This window comes from Muntiacus reevesi, chromosome 1 (genome assembly GCF_963930625.1).
Source record: "Muntiacus reevesi chromosome 1, mMunRee1.1, whole genome shotgun sequence".
NCBI lineage: Eukaryota > Metazoa > Chordata > Mammalia > Artiodactyla > Cervidae > Muntiacus > Muntiacus reevesi.
Window position 1 is genome coordinate 146,459,419 of NC_089249.1, and position 20,318 is coordinate 146,479,736.

The following is a 20,318-nucleotide window of genomic DNA, read 5'->3' on the forward strand; positions in this document are numbered from 1 at the left end:
ACTTCTTCCACTGAGTCCAAAAGTCTGTTCTTTACGTCTGTGTCTCCTTTGCTGCCCTGCATGTAGGATCATTGGTATCATCTTTCTAAATTCCATATATATGTGTTAATATACAGTATTTGTCTTTTTCTTTCTGACTTACTTCAGTCTGTAATAGGCTTCAGTTTCACCCACCTCATTAGAACTGACCCAAACGCATTCTTTTTTATAGCTGAGTAATAGTCCATTGTGTATATGTACCACAACTTCCTTATCCATTTTCTGCCAGTGAGCATCTAGGTTGCTTCCATGTCCTAGCTGTTGCAAATAGTGTTGCAATGAACTTTGGGGTACATGTGTCTCTTTCAATTCTGGTTTCCTCAGGGAATATGCCCAACAGTGGGATTGCTGGGTTGTATGGCAGTTCTATTCTCAACTTTTCAAGGAATCTCCACACTGTTCTCCATAGTGGCTGTACCAATTTGCATTCCCACCAACAATGTAAGAGGGTTCCCTTTACTCCACACCCTCTCCAGCATCCACTGTTTGTAGACTTTTTATGATGGCCCTTCTGACCAGTGTGAGATGATATCTCATTGTGGTGTTGATTTGCATTTCTCCAATAATGAGTGATGTAAAACACACATTTGAAATTAATGGGAAATTTTATGGTGGTTGGTCTTTCAAGCAGTTGACATGACCGCTCAAAAAATACATTATGATGTAGTGGGAAAAAAAATCAGGTGGAGTGAAAACAAAGTCAGCAGAGACAAAAATGAGATGACACATGATCCTGGGGAAAAGGAATCATTTTGACAGAAGCATCAGTTACATTTCGTGGGATTTTTTTCTGAAGAAATATGACATGTGTCATATTTTTAAGAAACAAAACATATTTTCAACCATTCAATAAATAATCTTAAATGAATTTCAGTGTGTTCATACTGCTGAAATCTAGCTTTAATCTCATTAGCTCCCTGCAATGACTCCCAGATTCACTAAGCATAAGAACTAATGTTTTTATAATGACACCTAAAACTCTACAAAAGGTGATCGTATTACTAGTCTGGCTTCTCCAAATACTCTCCTGTTTGCTCAGTTTCCTCCATGCTGGCCTCTACTAGGCACACTCTCACCTGGAGTCTTTGCACTGGTTGTTTCTCTCACCTGAAGCCTTTCTCCTGACATCAGGGGGGCACGTCCCTCACCCTTGCAAGACTCTGCTCAAACCCCAGCTTTCTAATAAAGCCTACCCACAGCCCCCTCTAATCCTGCGGCACTCCGCCACCCTGAACTTTTGAGCCTCTTATCCTGCTCTCCATTGTTCCATTTTTCTTAGCATTCAATCACTTCTAACAAGCATACAATTAATTAATTTGTTTATTGTTTATTTTCTTTCCCTCTCTGCTAGGATGTGAGTTCTCCCAAGATAGGGAACTTTGTCTTTGTTATTCATTGTCATATCCCAAGCAGTCTGAACGATGCCAGACTTATAATAGGTGCTCAATAAACACTTTAATGGGTTGAACTGAATATCCTGAAGCTCTGGAGATAATATGCTTCCTCATGCAGAAAATATGTCATTGATGAAATTCTCCAAACTTTGACTGTACACTCACTAAGTGCTAGGCATGGATAACCTAGACATGATCCCCATCCTAAAAGAGGTCCCAGGCTACTGTGGACATAGGTTCAGTCACAGACAATTACAGGCCAGGGAGATGGCACCCTGACACAAGTATGCACATTGGCTGTAGGGTTGCAGAGAAGGGGATGTTTGTATATGAGTGATCAGGAAGGTGTTAAGTGAGGAGACAACACTAAAGCTGACTTTTCACATAGAAATGGAACTACCATGATGATTAAGGGAAGGACATCGGACTGGACTTTGTGCACATGAATTCTATCACATGTGAGTTATAGAAATGAGAGTCAGTGTGGATGTTGATCTTCAACAATCCTTTAAGATCAACGCATGGTAAACTATTCCCCTCAGCTTAATTATCTTCTGCCTCCCCTCATTTCCCCCTAAAAGTATAGACTATAAAATAAATAGTCAGGCAGTAGAACTTCTTGTGTTTCTCCCTCAGTAATGAAAAGGGACTTTGGGAATCTGTTTAGGTTTATAGTTTTCCCCTTCTCTACTGGGTTTTGTACTTTTGGTTAGGATCATAATTCAATTACTACATGTATTTCTCATTTAAAATATCCATTGATTATGTGTTTATAAAGTTTTTTGTTTCCAATTAAAACAAAACTCTGGCCTTATTCTTTCCACTTGATTCACCCATCCATTCAATGATTTTTAAGTGCCTACTATGTACAGGCATTGTGCTAGATGTCAGGGAGAAGAAGACCAGAAGCATTTTCCCTTCCCTTAAGAAGACTTTAATAGCAGGATAGGCAAATGTGAAGCAAAGAGAAAGAACACTGAAGGCTCACATGTTGTGTGAGAGAAGGATGTAGGGCAATGATCACAGACTGCAGGTCAGATGTAGCCCACTCAAGTGTTTGTTTGGTTCAACAGTATTGATTTTTTGTTCTGTTTTGTTTCTAAAATAAATAAATAAATAAAATAAAACCTGAATTGCTTTTCACAAATTAATCTTGATTTCTGGCTGGTCTTAAAAAAAAATCAGATCTGGCAATTCCAAGTCAGAGCTTCAAAAGGGCAACAGAAGACCAGAGTTCAGAGAGGGCCAGCCCCTTCAGAGGGAGTGGTGAAGTGAGGGCGGGAGGGAGAGAGGCAGAGCGCCCTTGAGAATGTGGATGGGCAGGGAAAGGGGAAGAGATACAGATTTAAAATGCAGGTCATTTTTTGTCTGTGGTCCAGTGAACTATGTATAAACCTATGAGAACTCCAACACTGCCCATGACAACGTTTAATAAATGTCTCTGAGATGAGTAAGAACATGATCAAAGAATTTTACCCTATAAGAGATTATTTCATAGGTCATTTCACGAATGAAGAAGCAGGAGTCTGGAGAGGCTGAATCATTTGCCAGAGGCCATGTTAACATGAGCCTGTGGTTCACAGATTGTATCAAAGGCTGGAGGAAACAGAGGGGAAGTGCAACATGAAACGTAGAGAGGGCCTCTGCTGTTTTACCTATCCAGCATCCATTTCTCCTCTCTCTGGAAATGGGACCCTTATTTTGCTTGGGGAGTCACCATTTCTCCTATTCCATGTGATGCTGGTGGAACTGAGCCTACCTGGCTTCTGGAATGGCATGTGAGTCAAGCCTGGCCAGCCACACTGGAGTTGCTGAGAAAAAAGCATAGTTCTTCCATAGGGAACTGCTGAGAAGAAAAGATGCAGTTCTGAATGATGCTATTAGTACCCAATGTGAGATAGAAAATGAAGAAGAACTACAGAGACTCTTGAGGAAAGTGAAAGAGGAGAGTGAAAAAGTTGGCTTAAAGCTCAACATTCAGAAAACCAAGATCATGGCATCCAGTCCCATCACTTCATGGCAAATAGATGGGGAAACAGTGGAAACAGTGGCTGACTTTATTTTGGGGGGCTCCAAAATCAGTGCAGATGGTGACTGCAGCCATGAAATTAAAAAATGTTTACTCCTTGGGAGGAAAGTTATGACCAACCTAGATAGCATATTAAAAAGCAGAGACATTACTTTGTCAACAAAGGTCTGTCTAGTCAAGGCTATGGTTTTTCCAGCTATAGATGTAAGAGTTGGTTCTTACAGGTATAGATGTAAAAGTTGGACTATAAAGAAAACTGAGTGCCAAAGAAATGATGCTTTTGAACTGTGGTGTTGGAGAAGATTCTGAGAGTCCCTTGGACTGCAAGGAGATCCAACCAGTCCATCCTAAAGGAGATCAGTCCTGGATGTCCATTGGAAGGACTGATGCTGAGGCAGAAACTCCAATACTTTGGCCACCTGATGGGAAGAGCTGACTCATTTGAAAAGACCCTGATGTTGGGAAAGATTGAAGGCAGGAGGAGAAGGGGACGACAGAGGATGAGATGGTTAGATGGCATCACCGACTCAGTGGACATGAGTTTGGGTGAATTCCGGGAGTTGGTGATGGACAGGGAGGCCTGGCGTGCTGCAGTTCATGGGGTCGTAAAGAGTCAGACATGACTGAGTGACTGAACTGAACTGAACTGAGATTGCTTCCTTGGTGACTCAGATGGTAAAGAATCTGGCTGCAATGCAGGAGACCTGGGTTCGATCCCTGGGTCAGAAAGATCCCCTGGAGGAGGAAAAGGCAACCCACTCCAGTATCCTTGCCCAGGAAATCCCTTGGACAGAGGAGCATGATGGGCTTCAGTCCATGGGGTCGCAAAGAGTTGGACATGACTGAGCCACTAACATTTTGAGACAGCATGACACGATAAAAAGATAATAAGCTATATTTCCTGGATAAATTGGTTAACTATTCTGAACCTTAGTTACCACATCTGAACATGGAAATAACCATTTCCTTACCTCAAAGGGCTGTAAAGAAAGAATGCATGTAAAATGCCTGGCACACAGTAGGAGCTCATTAGTGTTGGCATCTTTTCTTTTCCTTCCAAATAATGTCAGATGGATGTAACACTACTGTAATTAAAGTGGAAGAAGTGCATTGGCAGACTTTCCTTACAACATATTGGGAACAGCTTTTTCAGTAGCTATCTTATGTGATTTCAGGGAATTGGGGAGGGAAAATAAAATAAAATGCAGCCTGCTTTCCTGGAATAATTCAAGCCATATCTAATGCTTGCCAAGTGTAGCCTATAATTCTATGTCTGCATTCATCTATTATCTCACCTCTATTTAGATAAAGTGGTTTTCCTCCCCACTAACTGCCCATTTTATTTTTAAAATGGGAGCTCTTTTGAATCCCTGGCAATCATTTAGCTGACAGTTTGGATCATAATGTAATAATAACATTAGTGAGCAGTTGTATGACACTTCCCGCTTTTAAAGCACTTTACAAATCTGAGCTAATTAGCATGGATATTAACATGCCAGCTTTTTTTTGTGGCTTAATATTGCCATTATACTCTGCTTTTTCAATAAAAAATGCAGTAATCTTTTTTCACCAGAAATGAGGGAAAAGGAAATGAATAAGCTGCCTCTCCAATGGACTCAAACACAATGTAGTGGAGATATGAGACAGACAGTTAATTGACTGAAAGTTCAGGAGGATTTACAAGTATGGTACCTCCTGCTAATTCTGTTTTAGGATCAACAAAGGGAATAGAGTGTATTAATGGGGGACAGAAAACTTGTAAACCCAAGACAGGTTTCCAGCCTTCAGAATACACTTTCTACTCATTTCTAGGCCTAAACACCTAAAAGAAGAACCTGATTGTGATTTATTCTTAAACCAAATGAGGAAAATATCAATTCACACAATATTGCAAAATATCCTATTCTTTCTATTGTAAATGAGAATGTAACAAAGTAAGTGTAGAGTGAGAAAGACTTGGCTTGGAATCCCAGCTCTGGCACTCAGCTATGTAACTGCATCTGAATCTTGGTTTCCTCATCTCTAAAATGAAAGTGACCATACTTATTTTGCAGGATTCCTATGAGGTCTAAAAAAGATCCTGCCTTTCGCACTCTTCGGGGTATAATAGGTTGTCATGTTAGCTTTGATTCACTGTTTGTCTGTAACTCATCTTCCTCCCTTTCCCCATCTAAAATTACTTTGACATTCATTCAGTTTATAGGAAAGCAGAGAGTCATGATAAATTAAAATGTTCTTTCCTATATTCATGTTATGTATTTTTAAACAAATAATTAAAATTTATTTTAATTATCAAAACCACAATGAGGTACCATTACACGCCAGTCAGGATGGCTGCTATCCAAAAGTCTACAAGCAATAAATGCTGGAGAGGGTGTGGAGAAAAGGGAACCCTCTTACACTGTTGGTGGGAATGCAAACTAGTACAACCACTATGGAAAACAGTGTGGAGATTTCTTAAAAATCTGGAAATAGAACTACCATATGACCCAGCAATACCACTTCTGGGCATACACACTGAGGAATCCAGATCTGAAAGAGACACGTGCACTCCAATGTTCATTGCAGCACTGTGTATAATAGCCAGGACATGGAAGCAACCTAGATGCCCATCAGCAGACGAATGGATAAGGAAGCCATGGTACATATACACAATGGAATATTACTCAGCCGTTAAAAAGAATTCATTTGAATCAGTTCTAATGAGATGGATGAAACTGGAGCCCATTATACAGAGTGAGGTGAGCCAGAAAGATAAAGAACATTACAGTATACTAACACATATATACGGAATTTAGAAAGATGGTAACGATGGCCCTATATGCAGGGCAGAAGAAGAGACGCAGAAGTACAGAACAGACTTTTGAACTCTGTGGGAGAAGGGGAGGGTGGGATGTTTCGAAAGAACAGCATGTATATTATCTGTGGTGAAATAGACCACCAGCCCAGGTGGGAGGCATGAGTCAAGTGCTCGGGCCTGTTGGGCTGGGAAGATCCAGGGGAATCGGGTGGAGAGGGAGGTGGGATGGGAGACCGGGATGGGGAATTCGTGTAACTCTATGGCTGATTCACATCAATGTATGACAAAACCCACTGAAAAATAAAAAAAAGAAAAAAAAAAATTTAAAGGGACCAGGAATAAATGAGTTCATTTTGATGGGAAAAATCTAAACATGATTACTTGAAAGCTTTTCTTTTAACATAGTATGAAAATGTAGAGATATCTCAGTTAAATTTGGTCATTTCATCCTGTGCTCTTTTCTCTCTCTCTCTCTCTTTTTTGGCCATGCTGCGAGGCCTCTGGGACATTAATTCCCTGACCAGGGATCAAACCTAGACCCTCTGCAGTGGAAGAGCAGAGTCCTAACCACTGGATCACCAGGGTATACCCCCAGAGTGTGTTCTTTGTATGAAATTAGTAAAAAGTAATGCAAAGAGGTGAGAGAGTGGGAAGGCTGCGTGGGACAGTTTTACCTGTCAAAGCTTCCTTGAGCCCACTTCAATGTCTGGCTTATCTTCTCAATGTGCAGAGTGGTCAGACCCGAGAAGCTGGCTCCCACTCCTAGGAAGGCTTGCAAGATTGATGTGGCCACCAGTCTGGGTAATTGTTCCTTCCGTTGAACAACTTATAGACTGTTGCACATCTATAAATCTCACATCAGCATAATCAATCCAATCTCTTGTTTCTGTGGGAAGATCATTCACAAAAGCTGAAGGTTGCTATCTGAGAGGAGAGTTAAGTATGTTTTCAATGTAATGGTTTTGTACTATTAGTCACGGCCTTGTGTGACCATTTACTCAACAGAAAATAAATGCCTGTAAACCTTTTCCTTTTATTGCTTAAGAAAATGATACAAATAACAAACAAATTTTCATTGTTAATGTTCAAACTTTGTTTTGTTATTATAGTGATTATTTTAGGGTTTATGCTATACAACCTTAATATGTAACAATGACAGAATATTCAAGTGATATTATATCACTTTATAAAATAACTTCACAATAACATACAGACAGACTTCATTCTATTGCACTTCACAAGCATTGTATTTTTTTACAAATTGAAGGTTTGTGTCAAGGCTGTGTCAAGCAAATCTATCTGTACCATTTTTCCAATAGCATTTGCTCACTTCATTTCTCTCTGCCACATTTTGATAATTCTCACAATATTTCAAACTTTTCAATATTATTATACATTTATTATAGTGATCAGTGATCTTTGATGTTACTATTGTAATAGTTTTTTGTTTTGTATTTTTTAAATTATATATTTTTAGACATAAAGCTATTACACACTTAATAGGCCACCATATGGTATAAGCAAAACTTATGTGCACTGGAAAACCAAAAAATTTGTGTACTCGCTTCACGTAATATTCTCTTTATTGTGGTGGTCTGGTACAGAACATGCAGTATCTTTGAGGTATGCCTGCACTTGCATCTCTCCCTTTTGAGATTTTATATTATTGTTCTCATATATTTCACTCATATATATGCTATTAATCTCACATTACATTGTAATTACTTTTGTTTAAACAGTCAAATCTCTTTTAAAGAGATTTAAATACTGATAGGAACAGACTGAAGGGACAAAACAGGCAATTAAATAGTTAATCCCACTAGGGGATTGTAAGTAGAAAAATACAGGAGATCCCTGTAAGTTAATAATTACTCAAGAAAGCAGATTGGCTTAACCACAAAACCAAGCAGGCTTGCGTAGCAACAAAACCTTGCAACAGAAGCAAAGGACATTCCCCCAAACAATAAAACAGTGGTTGCGTAAGACCCACATACTGTCCAGTGAGCTCAGTACATTAATGATTCCTAGAACATGCTCTCCACACACATAAAAAACAGTAATTTGTGGACCTAGATTGACCACAAAGGGACAAGAGAACTCCCCTTCTCAACCTGGAGGAGGAGCTGATGATGAAAACATTCAGTTCAGTTCCGTCGCTCTGCTGCTGATGTCAGTTGTGTCCGACTCTGTGTGACCCCGTAGACGGCAGCCCACCAGGCTCCCGTCCCTGGGATTCTCCAGGCAAGAATACTGGAGTGGGCTGCCATTTCCTTCTCCAGTGTGTGAAAGTGAAAAGTGAAAGTGAAGTCGCTCAGTCATGTCCAACTCTTCGCGATCCCATGGACTGCAGCACGCCAGGCCTCCCTGTCCATACCAACTCCTGGAGTTTACTCAAACTCATGTCCATTAAGTTGGTGATGCCATCCAATCATCTCATCCTCTGTCGTCCCCTTCTCCCGCCTTCAATCTTTCCTGCATCAGGGTCTTCTCCAATGAGTCAGTTCTTCACATCAGGTGGCCAATGTATTGGAGTTTCAGCTTCAACATCGGTCCTTCCAATGAATATTCTGGGTTGATCTCCTTTAGCATGGATTGGTTGAATCTCCTTGCAGCCCAAGGGACTCTCAAGAGTCTTCTCCAACACCACAGTTCAAAAGCATCAATTCGACACTCAGCTTTCTATATAGTCCAACTCTCACATCCATACATGACTACTGGAAAAACCATAGCCTTGACTAGACGAACCTTTGTTGGTAAAGTAATGTCTCTGCTTTTTAATATGTTGTCTAAGTTGGTCATAGCTTTTCTTCCAAGGAGTAAGCGTCTTTTCATTTCATGGCTGCAGTTGCCATATGCAATGATTTTGGAGCACCCCAAAAAAGAAAGATAAAGAAGGTCAAGAAAGACAAAGAAGGTCTTCTGCCTCTCTTTACTTTCTCTTTGATTGTAAAACTGTAGCCCAGTAAGTTCTCAGGGTGTGGCATTTCTAGCCACCCACGTGTAAGCCTTACAAGCTTCCTGTTCTAGTAAATCATTTTTTATATACCGCTTTGCTCTCATTCAATTCTTCTCTGCGCTGAGATATAAAGACAAGGGTATCAGAGCTCTTCAGAGACCCCTGAAATGACACTAATGGTTTTGATACAAAGAAAAAAATCTTATACATTTACCATGTCGTTACCATTCCCTGTACTCTTCCTTATTTTACATGGATTCAGATTTCCAACTATCATTTCTTTCTGCCATATCACTTCATTTCTTTCTATCATGTCTTTCTTTAACATTTTTTGTAGTAGATAGGTTGATGATGTGTTCTTTCAGATTTTGTATCTCAAAAAGGCTTAACATTGCCTTAATTTTTAAAAGACATTTTTACTAGATATATAGTTCTCTAAGTTGCCTCTTTCCTTTCAGTAATTTTAAAATGTTGGCTTACTTTCTTCCTGCTTCCTTGTTTCTGACAAGAAATTTATTGTCATTCTTATGTTTTTTCCTTTGTAGGGAATGTGCCTTTATTCTCTGAAAAGTTTGCTTTTCTATCACTGGTTTTGAGCAATTTGATTACAGTGGGCCTTAGTATAGTTTCTTTATGTTTTCTAACACCTAGAATTCTTTGATTTTCTTGGATATGTGAGTTTATAGTTTTCCTGAAATTTGGAAAATTTTTCCTTTTTTTCCTTCAAATACTTTTCCTGATCCCTACCATCCATTTTTCAGAGCCTTGAACTGAGTGTGAAGTTATCCTATAGCTCATTGACTTTTCTGCTTATTTAAAAGTGCTTTCATTTCTCTGTATGCTTCATTTTGGATAGCTCTTTGATTATATGCTCAAGTTCAGTAATCCTTTATTTTGCAGTGTCTAATTGTTACCTGTTTGATATCTAGTACTGTGTGTATGCTAACCTCCTAATTTATCCCTCCCCAACCATTCTGATTTGGTAACCATAGTTTGTTTTCTGTGTTTGTCTTTTTCTGTTTTTTAAATAGCTTCATTTATATCTTTTTAAAAATTCCACATATAAGCGATATCATATGATATTTGTCTTTGTCTGGCTTACTTATTTTTGTATTCTTATAACTACTCTTGAGCTTTTTTGTCGGGGGAAAGGAAGATATAGCTAAATTTACCAGAAACAGTTTCACCATTTCAGATCCTGTCTTTAAGCTCTGTGTGAGTATCAACTTCTTCTAATTTTTTCCTATTGGTTCTTTCTCCACATTAGCACAGGGTCTTCTGTTTTGTCGTCCCTAGAATCTAGAGCAATCCTTTCAAATTTTAACTAATCAATATCCTCAAAAATGTGGTATAGGAGAGTATTTATTCTGGGATAAGTGCCACCCCCTCTGATCCTAGAAGGATGGAGAATGTATTAATAGAACTTATTACATCATCTTGAAATTGCATGTTTGGTAGATTTTATGAGAGCAGTGAATGAGTCCATCTTGTTTAATGCCATTTCTCTAAAACTGAGTACAGTGGGAATATAAGTATTTGTGAATTCTGAATTTTTTATTCTATTTTCAAAAGGGTGAGAAAATAGGTCTTTAAACAAATTGCAGAGGTGTTTTTTTTTTTTTTTTTTTTTTTCAGAACTCTAGAACAAGGAATTTTAAATAATAGACGGGGCCTCAGGAATCCACTGAGGTTACATGTGGGGTTATAGCTGTATTTTGTAGGTGCATGCATGAGTGCTAAGTTGCTTCAGTTGTGTCTGACTCTTTGTGACTCCATGGACTGTAGCCCACCAGGCTCCTCTTTCAGTGGGATTCTCCAGGCAAGAATACTGGAGTGGGTTGCCATGCCCTTCTCTAGGAGATCTTCTGGACACATGGATCAAACTCATGTCTCCTGAAGCTCCTGAATTGCAGGTGGATTCTTTGGGGTTGGGCTAAAGCCTAACAGAACCTGTTTCACATAAGTCAGCAAAGTAGGAGCATAGTGTGGGTTATGTGTAGGGAGGCTTCAGGCTAGTCCCCCTATTTAGGAGGCCTTTACATCTAGAGGCCTTGGGGCATGTTTGCGTTCTGTGCAGGACTTCTTTTCCTTCTTTCCACGTATATTTTAATGCCTACTGATGGTGGCACTGGGCCAGAAAGCCTTCAGTTCCCTGTTGCAAGAGATGCTGTCCTTATGGTATTCTGTGTCATGGTCTACGTCATTTGATATCATGATTATCCAAGGTTCCCATCTGGCCTGCTATGTAAAGATCGATAAAAGGCATCTATATTCTTTTGATTATCTGGGCATGCCCATCTTTCTAACTTACCATAAATCACATCCAACAAATACCTCAGAATGCCTACTCTGTTACAAGCATGCCAGCTACCACTAGAACTGGTCACTGGATAAGTCCTTTGGCAACAGGTAAAGCATCCTCACATGCAGATGACACCACCCTTATGGCAGAAAGCGAAGAGGAACTAAACAACCTCTTGATGAAGGTAAAAGAGGAGAGTGGAAAAAACTGACCTAAAACTCAACATTCAAAAGAGAAGATCATGGCATCCGGTTCCATCACTTCATAGCAAATAGATGGGGAAATAATGGAAACAGTGACAGACTTTATTTTCTTGGGCTCCAAAATCACTGAAGATGGTGACAGCAGCCATGAAATTAAAAAACGCTTGCTCTTTGGAAGGAAAGCCATGACAAATCTACACAGCATATTAAAAAGCAGAGACATTACTTTGCCAACAAAGGTCCATCTAGTCAAGGCTATGGTTTTTCCAGTGGTCATGTATGGATGTGAGAGTTGGACTATAAAGAAGACTGAGCACCAAAAAATGGATGCTTTTGAACTGTGGTGTTGGAGAAGACTCTTGAGAGTCCCTTGGACTGCAAGGAGATCAAACCAGTCAATCCTAAAGGAAATCAACCCTGAATATTCATTGGAAGGACTGATGCTGAAGCTGAAGCCCCAGTACTTTGGCCACCTGAGGTGAAGAGTCAACTCATTAGAAAAGACCCTGTTGCTGGGAAAGAGTGAAGGCAGGAGGAGAAGGGGACAACAGAGGACGAGATTGTTGGATGGCATCACCGACTCAATGGACATGAGTTCATGCAAGCTCCAGGATGTAGTGAAGGGCAGGGAAGCCTGGCATGCAAAAGTCCATGGGGTCACAGAGTTGGACATGTCTGAGCAACTAAACAACAACAAAGCATCTGCAGGTTGACCTAAGGATGGGGCACTATACAGTTTCAGAGCACTGGACATCGGATCTTCCTCTTTGAAAAACTTTCCCTCATCTTCTGTCGTCACATTCATAATACAGCTCATCTATGGCTTGAGCATAAAGAAAAGTGAGATGGAAAAAACTCACGACAGTGTCGGAAGAGGACTCATTCCATGAATTGATTGACTCATTCATCAGTATAATATTTATTGAGCACCTACTGTGTGTCAGACACTTTGTTGAATGATGATAGGATAAGGACTAGTGCAAAGACTACTAGATACAGTGCTGTCCTTAGTGATTTCATCAACTAACAGTGGAGGCAGACAAGTGAATGAACAGCTACAATAATGCAAGTGATAGACGGTAAGGGAGAATAATACATAAGACCAATATCTAATTTCTTGTAAAACCATAAATTCTTTGAGAGAAATGGCATTTGTCTTTCACAGTTCCCAACTAAATGATGTATAGAGGGTAAGCACTCAGGAAAAAGTCCAAAGGCCTAGATTCTGCTCCCAGCTGTCTTTGACCAGCTATCTATCCTTTCCATTAGTCATTTCAGTTTTCTGAGCCTCAGGTTCCTCATCTGTAGAACTGTGACTGATAATATCAGTCCTGATTAACTCACTGTGTAATTGTGAAGATCAACGGTCATGAGAATGATATTTTAATTAATTGTAAAGATCTCTAAAAAATAAAATATGCAATCATAATTTATATCCTTAATTTTTAAAATAAAACAGATGCTCAGCACTTCAATAAGTACTGAATAATTCCTTAAAAAAGAAGAAAAAAGAAAGGAAAGAAAATCAGCAGGTAAGGATCACTGTTGCCACTTTCACAGTTCAAAGTAGGTCTAATTTGATATTTTCAGCACTCGAGATAAAAATTTTAGGTCTTCCCTGATGGCTCTGACGGTAAAGAAGATCCCCTGGAGGAGGGCATGGCAACCCACTCCAGTATTCTTGCCTGGAGAAATCCCCATGGACTGTAGCCCACCAGGCTCCTCTGTCCATGGGGTCGCAAAGAGTCAGACATAACTGAGGGACTAAGCAGCAGCAGATTATTATTTTTACATTTTACAAATCAGAGAAGTGAGGCGCCAAAGAATTTATGCAAGAGCAGAATCTCTTCAAATCCCAAGCCTGGGCTGCTTGCCAAGGCTTTTTTGAAGCTTAGTCTAAGTTGTGCCTGACTATTTCGGGTGACCCCATGGACTGTAGCCTGCCAGTTTCATCTGTCTATGGGATTTCTCAGCAAGAATACTGAAGTGGGTTGCCATTTCCTACTTCAGAGGATCCAATGTAGGGATCGAACTGGCCTATCGCAACCGGATTCTTTAGCACTGAGCTACTCCTCAACAAAAGCCAAAAGGATCGAACTCCAGAACTCCTTAGCCTCTTTTCTCTGAAACCCCGCTTCCCCAGCTTGGAAGGAGCTGGCCTAGGCGTCGACTCCGCCCCTTGACGTACATGGCCCCGCCTTCAGGCCCTCCACCTCTCGCGGGATCTCTCGGGAGGACGGCTGGGGTCAGGTCCCATCATGGCGGCTGAAGAGGCGGATGTGGATATCGAAGGGGACGTAGTGCCAGCGGCGGCACAGTCTGGGTGAGCGGTAGAGACTGGGCTTGCTGAGACCAGGGAGTGCACGGCTGTGAGGAGGTACCCTATAAAGGCCGCGGTTCCGGCAAGGGCCGGGGGAGTGGAAAACCATCCTCTGGGCCAGGGTCTCCTGCCGGCCAGAGAGGCGCGCCTCGCCCATCCCGTTTGTTGGCTCCTCTTGAACCCAGAGGGCGGGTACCGTAGACTAGCGTGGAACTTCCCTTTTAGCGAGATCCTGTGAGGGCGCTGATCGCGCCTGGCACATTGTATACTTTTAAGCGGTTAGATTGCTTCTTCCCTTACTGCCACCCCAGAACCCGCCCCTTTGTCACCGCCCAAAAAATAATTAGAACAAGGGCAGTCCCTGGACGGAATCGAGCTTAGGAATTCTTGTTCCCTCGCTTGCAGGCCGTGTGACCTTGGGCTTGTCGTTTTATCTCTACTAGCCTCTGGTTTCCTCATTTAGGTAGGGACAGTGGTGAAAAACTTCCCGACAGGCAGCGTGATCTAAAAGAAAGGAGTGGGACTTAAGAGTTGGACAGCTGTGTATTGACCCTGCTAGTTACTAGCAGTGTGACCTTGGGCCTCAGACAACTCATGTGTAAGCTGACTATCATGTTATGTACCTCATACGGTTATTGTGAAGATCAAATGAAATAATTTGGGGATGTGCTCTAGTGTAAGAGGTGCTCTGTAAGTGTTGTGTTCTTTACCGTCCCACCCACGGATGGTATTTTGAGGACCCAGTGCGAGGTCACCATTTAGTACCAGTTCCTGCAGAGCAGGCCAGTGTGATTTTTAGAAAGCAGCCTCCAGCTTGAGACATCTAGCTGTTTGACTCCTTGCTTGCAGAGAAAGAAATCGATACATGCGGTTTTAAAGATGTGCTTTCAGAATTCTCTTTTAGTAATAGAAGAGGCCTACATTGGTCAGGATCAGAAGACCTTAGTTCTCAACTCAGCCAGCTATGTTGCTTATAACTATGAACAGATTCATTAGAAGTCGCTACATTGAGCCAGGTTAAAATTGTGAGGCTTAGGCCATTTTTGACCTATAAAATAACAATTTCACATGATCCAACCTAATAATAGCACCTTTGTAAATTGTGAAGAAGAGCACCAACCCTGCCCATGAGGGACTGAAATAGAGCCCTTTAAAGTTTTCCTGAATTTAAAACACTATAAAAATGAGGAGTAACTAAGTCTCCTTCAAATGTTAGGCAAAACAGTACAAGTCTATACAAATGAACAGAAAGCCTTTGATAACAATCTTTCACATTTGTGTAGATTAAGTTAATCTTGACCAAGTGCTTTTGCATGCATGGTTTGGTTTACTTTCCACAATAAGTGTATGAAATAAGTGTGAGGGATTCTTACCTGAAGTTCAAGAGATGAACTCCCCTTGGAAACACTAAAGATTATCTGAGAGCACTGACTCTTCCCCTTTTTCCAAGGGTTTTTCTTTATTTTTACGATTGTGTTTTTTTTCTCTTTTTCTTTTTCCTTTCCTTTCTCTTATTATTCTGTCTAAGCCCAAAGTCTACTGGTGGCACTTATAGTCACATTAGTCTCATGAAACCAGTAACCAGTTGTTGGTTCCTCACGGTTGTTGTCATTGCCTCACACAGTTTTGTAGAGCAGCATGAACATTACAGTCTAGTGACAGTTGCTTCCTAGTGTTGGTACTCTAATCATGTGGAATTTGGTGTGAGTAAACACTTAGATGCCCCTCTGAATTGTTCATTTATAGCTGATCATGATATCTTGAAGATTAATTGAAAACACACTTTTAAATCCTTGGTAAGTGCTGGTTACCAAGGTTAGAAGATGCATTGAAATGTTTTGTTTCCCTTCTACCATTCTTTCTTATCCTCTGTTTCTTCTACTTGTTCTTTAAATCATAGCATTCCAAGGAATTTTTGTCATAAGACTCCTACTAACCATACATTCCATCTCTCAAGACTTAAATTTCTATCTGTTAAGTTGGACCATATGAAATTTTCCCAATGTTCCACCAATTTTGACCCACACAAATGAGAGTTAATCTTAAATTCCACCTAATAACAGGCCGATATTGCCCAAATCTGTCACCAGCTCAAATCTCTCTCCTGATCTTTAGATGCATTTATCCATTTTCCTGAATCTATTTTCCCTTGCGTGATCCACGAGCTCCTCAATCTCACTTTATAGAAACTTTCCTTACCCAGCCTAACTCTTCAAGTTCCCTAATTTAATAAATGGCACCATCCACCCAGTCATGCAGGGGAGAGACCTAGATTTTAACCTTTTTCCTTACCTCTCTCCTATCAGAGTCTGTTGATTCTGAGTATCCTCTCAGATGTGTTCACTTCTTTCTATTCACACTGCTTGTGTTTTAGGTCTAAGTTACTGTCACTTCTCTAGTATCTATGTAATCATTCCCTCTTAACTGCTTCTTGTCTCTTTGACCCTCTTCTAGTCTTCTCTGAGGTCTTTTCTTACATCCAGATCTGATGATGTTACTCTCAACTCCCTAGAGACCTGTGTGATCCATACCCCACCTACCTGTTCATTCAATCATTCAACAAATATTGATTATCATTTATATGCCTAGCTCTGGGTTTATAGCACTCATCCAAACTAAGTCCTTGCTCTTATGGAACTCACATTCTTATTGGATGAAACAGACAATAAACTTTATATTATAGCAGTTTCTAAGAGGTATAGCAGTTTGTAAGAAGTATAGACTGGGAAAAGTCACTAACTAGGAAACTTTTGTAACTTCAAAACATACAGAAGCAAATTTTAAATATAATTATATCACAGATTGGGCCTCCTCAAACTTTTCATATGAAGTAAACAGTGTGACTTTCAGTTCAGTTGCTCAGTCGTATCTGACTCTTTGCGACCCCATGGACTGTAGCACACCAGGATTCCCTGTCCATCACCAACTCCCGGAGTTTACTCAAACTCATGTCCGTTGAGTTGGTGATGCCATCCAGTCATCTTATCCTCTGTCATCCCCTTCTCCTCCTGCCCCCAATCCCTCCCAGCATCAGGGTCTTTTCCAATGAGTCAACTCTTCCATGAAGTAGCCAAAGTATTGCAGTTTCAGCTTCAGCTTCAGTCCTTCCAATGAACACCCAGGACTGATCTCCTTTAGGATGGACTGGCTGGATCTCCTTGCAGTCCAAGGGACTCTCAAGAGTCTTCTCCGACACCACAGTTCAAAAGCATCAATTTTTCGGCGCTCAACTTTCTTCACAGTCCAATTCTCACATCCGTACATGACCACTGGAAAAGCCATAGCCTTTACTAGATGGACATTTGTTGGCAAAGTAATGCCTCTGCTTTTTAATATGCTATCTAGGTTGGTCATAACTTTCCTTCCAAGGAGTAAGTATCTTTTAATTTCATGGCTGCATCCACCATCTGCAGTAATTTTGGAGCCCCCCAAAATAAAGTCTGACACTGCTTCCACTGTTTCCCCATCTATTTCCCTTGAAGTGATGTGACCAGATGCCATGATCTTAGTTTTCTGAATTTTGAGAGCTTTAAGCCAACTTTTTCACTCTCCTCTTTTCACTTTCATCAAGAGGCTTTTTAGTTCCTCTTCACTTTCTGCAATAAGGGTGGTGTCATCTGCATATCTGAGATTATTGATATTTCTCCAGGCAATCTTGATTCAAGCTTGTGCTTCCTCCAGCCCAGCATTTCTCATGATGTACTCTGCATGTAAGTTAAATAAGCAGGGTGACAATATACAGCCTTGACATAACCAAAAGAGTCAGAAAGTTGAATTCCTGTATAGATGTGCATATTCATCAAAAGAAATCTGAAGTGTTGGTTCAGAGCCACAGAATATGTTGTGTCTGGTTGCTGTTTGGAGGTAGTTTTTTCCTTATGGAGTTGTTTATTCTTGAGAAACAGAAGTAAACAAACTTGATGTTTAGCAATTGAAATAGGATGGAGAAAGGAACTAAATATTTGTTTAACGTATGAAAGCTATCAGTCACTGTGCTGTGTAAATTGTATTCATTAACTGGTATAATTTCACTTTCATACTTATTTTCTCAATTGTTACAGAAGTGATGAAAATACAGCATCTCTTTTACAAGATCATTATCTCGATTCTTCATGGAGAACTGAAAATGGTCTTATTGTAAGTATTTTATGGAAATGTCAGGGATATTAAGCTGTTACTCAGTGCCCAGAGTGTCTCTTTTTTTTTTTTTAACTTGGTGCTAGTTCTCAGTGGTCACAGAAGTAATATAGTGAAACCTTTTTCTTAACTTAAAAATAGAAGGAATTTATTCTTTTTTCTTTTGACTGAAAAAATGGCCTTCTGGGAAACAACTTTGGAGCCAGCTAGATTTCGGTACAAATTGGTGCTCTACCAGTTTTCAGATTTGTGAACCTCAGTTTCTTCATCTAAAATATGGGGATTGTTGCCTGGTTCGTTTCTTCATTTAACAGTTATTTATCGAGTACTTGGGCTTCCCTGGTGACTCGGTAAAGAACCCCCTGCCATTGTAGGAGATGCGGGTTTTATCCCTGGGCAGGAAGATCCCCTGGAGGAGGACATGGCGACCCACTCCAGTATTCTTGCTTGGGAAAGCCCATGGACAGAGGAGCCTGGCGGGCTACAGTCCATGGGTTCACAAGAGTCAGACACGACTTAGCGACTGAACAACTATTGAGTACTTACTATATGCCAGACACCAAGCCAGGTTTTGGGGAATACAATGATAATCGAGATAGACATGGTGAGGGAAACTGAAAAGGTGACATTTAAGTTGAAAATAGGAGTAGGAATGTGAAGAGTAGAGGAAAAATACTATATGCAGAAAGAACAGCAGCACAAAGGCTGTTGTTGAAACCCTGTATCTAGAATATAGTAGGAAAGGGGGAGAGGTGACAGCTGTGACAAGGTTGGGGAGGCAAATGATGGCCCTGTCATACTAGTAGGAAGCAGGAAGAAAATAAAAAAGACTAGTTAGGAAACATTTCTAGGGATCTAAGCAAGATTTGTTGATGGCGTGGCCTCAGGTTGTGGCACAAGTTGACAGATTTGAATTACGTTTTGGTGGTAGAAATTCTTGTTATATTAGGTTTGGGGATTGAGGGAAAAGGAAAGAATCCAGGATGATTCCTGGGTTTCAGGCTGGAATAGCTTGGTGACTAGTCATGCTGCTTACAGAATTGGGAGGGCAGGAGAGAAGTTGGTGAAAGTTATGTTTTGGTAAATTTTGTTTTGACTATGTGAAGTTTAAGAAGCCTGTTAGGTATCCAAGTGGAAATTTTGAGTGGGTAGTTAGTTATAACAGTCCAAATAGAGCTTGGAAAAGAGACTTGGCTGAAAATGTTTACTTTTTTTAAGAGTTGAAAAGAAGTATGGAGAGATTGTGGCTTAAGGGGAAAAAAGGAATTGTGGTGAGTTTTGGAAATATTAATAGGTGAGGTATCTAGCAAAATCTTAATAGTATCTTAATAGTTGCTCATACTGGATAGCCACTATTACTTTATCATGAGTAGGAGCCAGAGCCTAGGAATCTAAGGTTCAAGTCTTTTCTTTCTCGCTTGAAACGTTAGTGAGTGCTTCTATCAATGCATCTGTGAAATAGTGATGCCTATCTCATATCAAGTATCATGGGAGTCCAAAGATATGTCTGCATGCTCAGTAAATGGTAGCTTTATTATTTGTAATCATATTATTGTATATTTTCATTTAACAAAACAGAAGTTGGTTTCAAAAAGCAGTAAATAAAAAAAATTATTCTTGCTTTTTTTAATAGCCTTGGACTCTGGATAGCACCATCAGTGAAGAGAACAGAGCTGTCATTGAGAAAATGTTGTTGGAAGAAGAGTATCCTTTATTGACTATGAGGAAAGTAAAGATTTCAGCGTTAAAAATCCATTAATGCAAAACTTATCTAGCACTGTTAGTTGCTAGATAAAATGCTAGTATATAATGTTACACCTACTTATTCTGTTTTACCACTAAGTCTGAGATCTGACCCAATACTTTTGAGTTTCTGTTGTCAACCAACTCTTTTTATTACCTTAATATTGAACAGATATTACAGAGTTTTTTGTTGTTGTTTGTTTTTATTTTTCATCTTTTTGCCATGCCACATGACTTGTGGGATCTTAGTTCCCAGACCAGGGATTGAATCCATTCCCTCTTTAGGGGAAGTGTGGAGTCCTAACCGTGGAGCATCAGGGAGTTCCCATAGAGTGTTTTAAATCAGCTAGAATCCTTAGTTGGAGTCCAGATTTTCTAGTCCAGACCTCCCATTT

At 40.2% G+C, this 20,318-nt stretch overlaps 1 protein-coding gene across 4 annotated transcripts in view; it reads left to right on the forward strand.

The window, feature by feature from the left end:
- Positions 1 to 13,961: 13,961 nt before the first annotated feature.
- Positions 13,962 to 20,318, forward strand: part of MYSM1 (Myb like, SWIRM and MPN domains 1) — a 39,348-nt gene continuing 32,991 nt past the window's right edge. For 3 of the 4 annotated variants that reach the window (XM_065912085.1, XM_065912102.1, XM_065912112.1), the window contains exons 1-3: positions 13,962 to 14,046; positions 18,105 to 18,180; positions 19,814 to 19,884. In XM_065912085.1, the coding sequence (XP_065768157.1) occupies positions 13,982 to 14,046; positions 18,105 to 18,180; positions 19,814 to 19,884 (212 nt within the window). In that variant the 5' untranslated portion in view covers positions 13,962 to 13,981. The remainder of the gene's footprint in view (positions 14,047 to 18,104; positions 18,181 to 19,813; positions 19,885 to 20,318) is intronic. The other variant, XM_065912094.1, reaches the window with a different exon arrangement.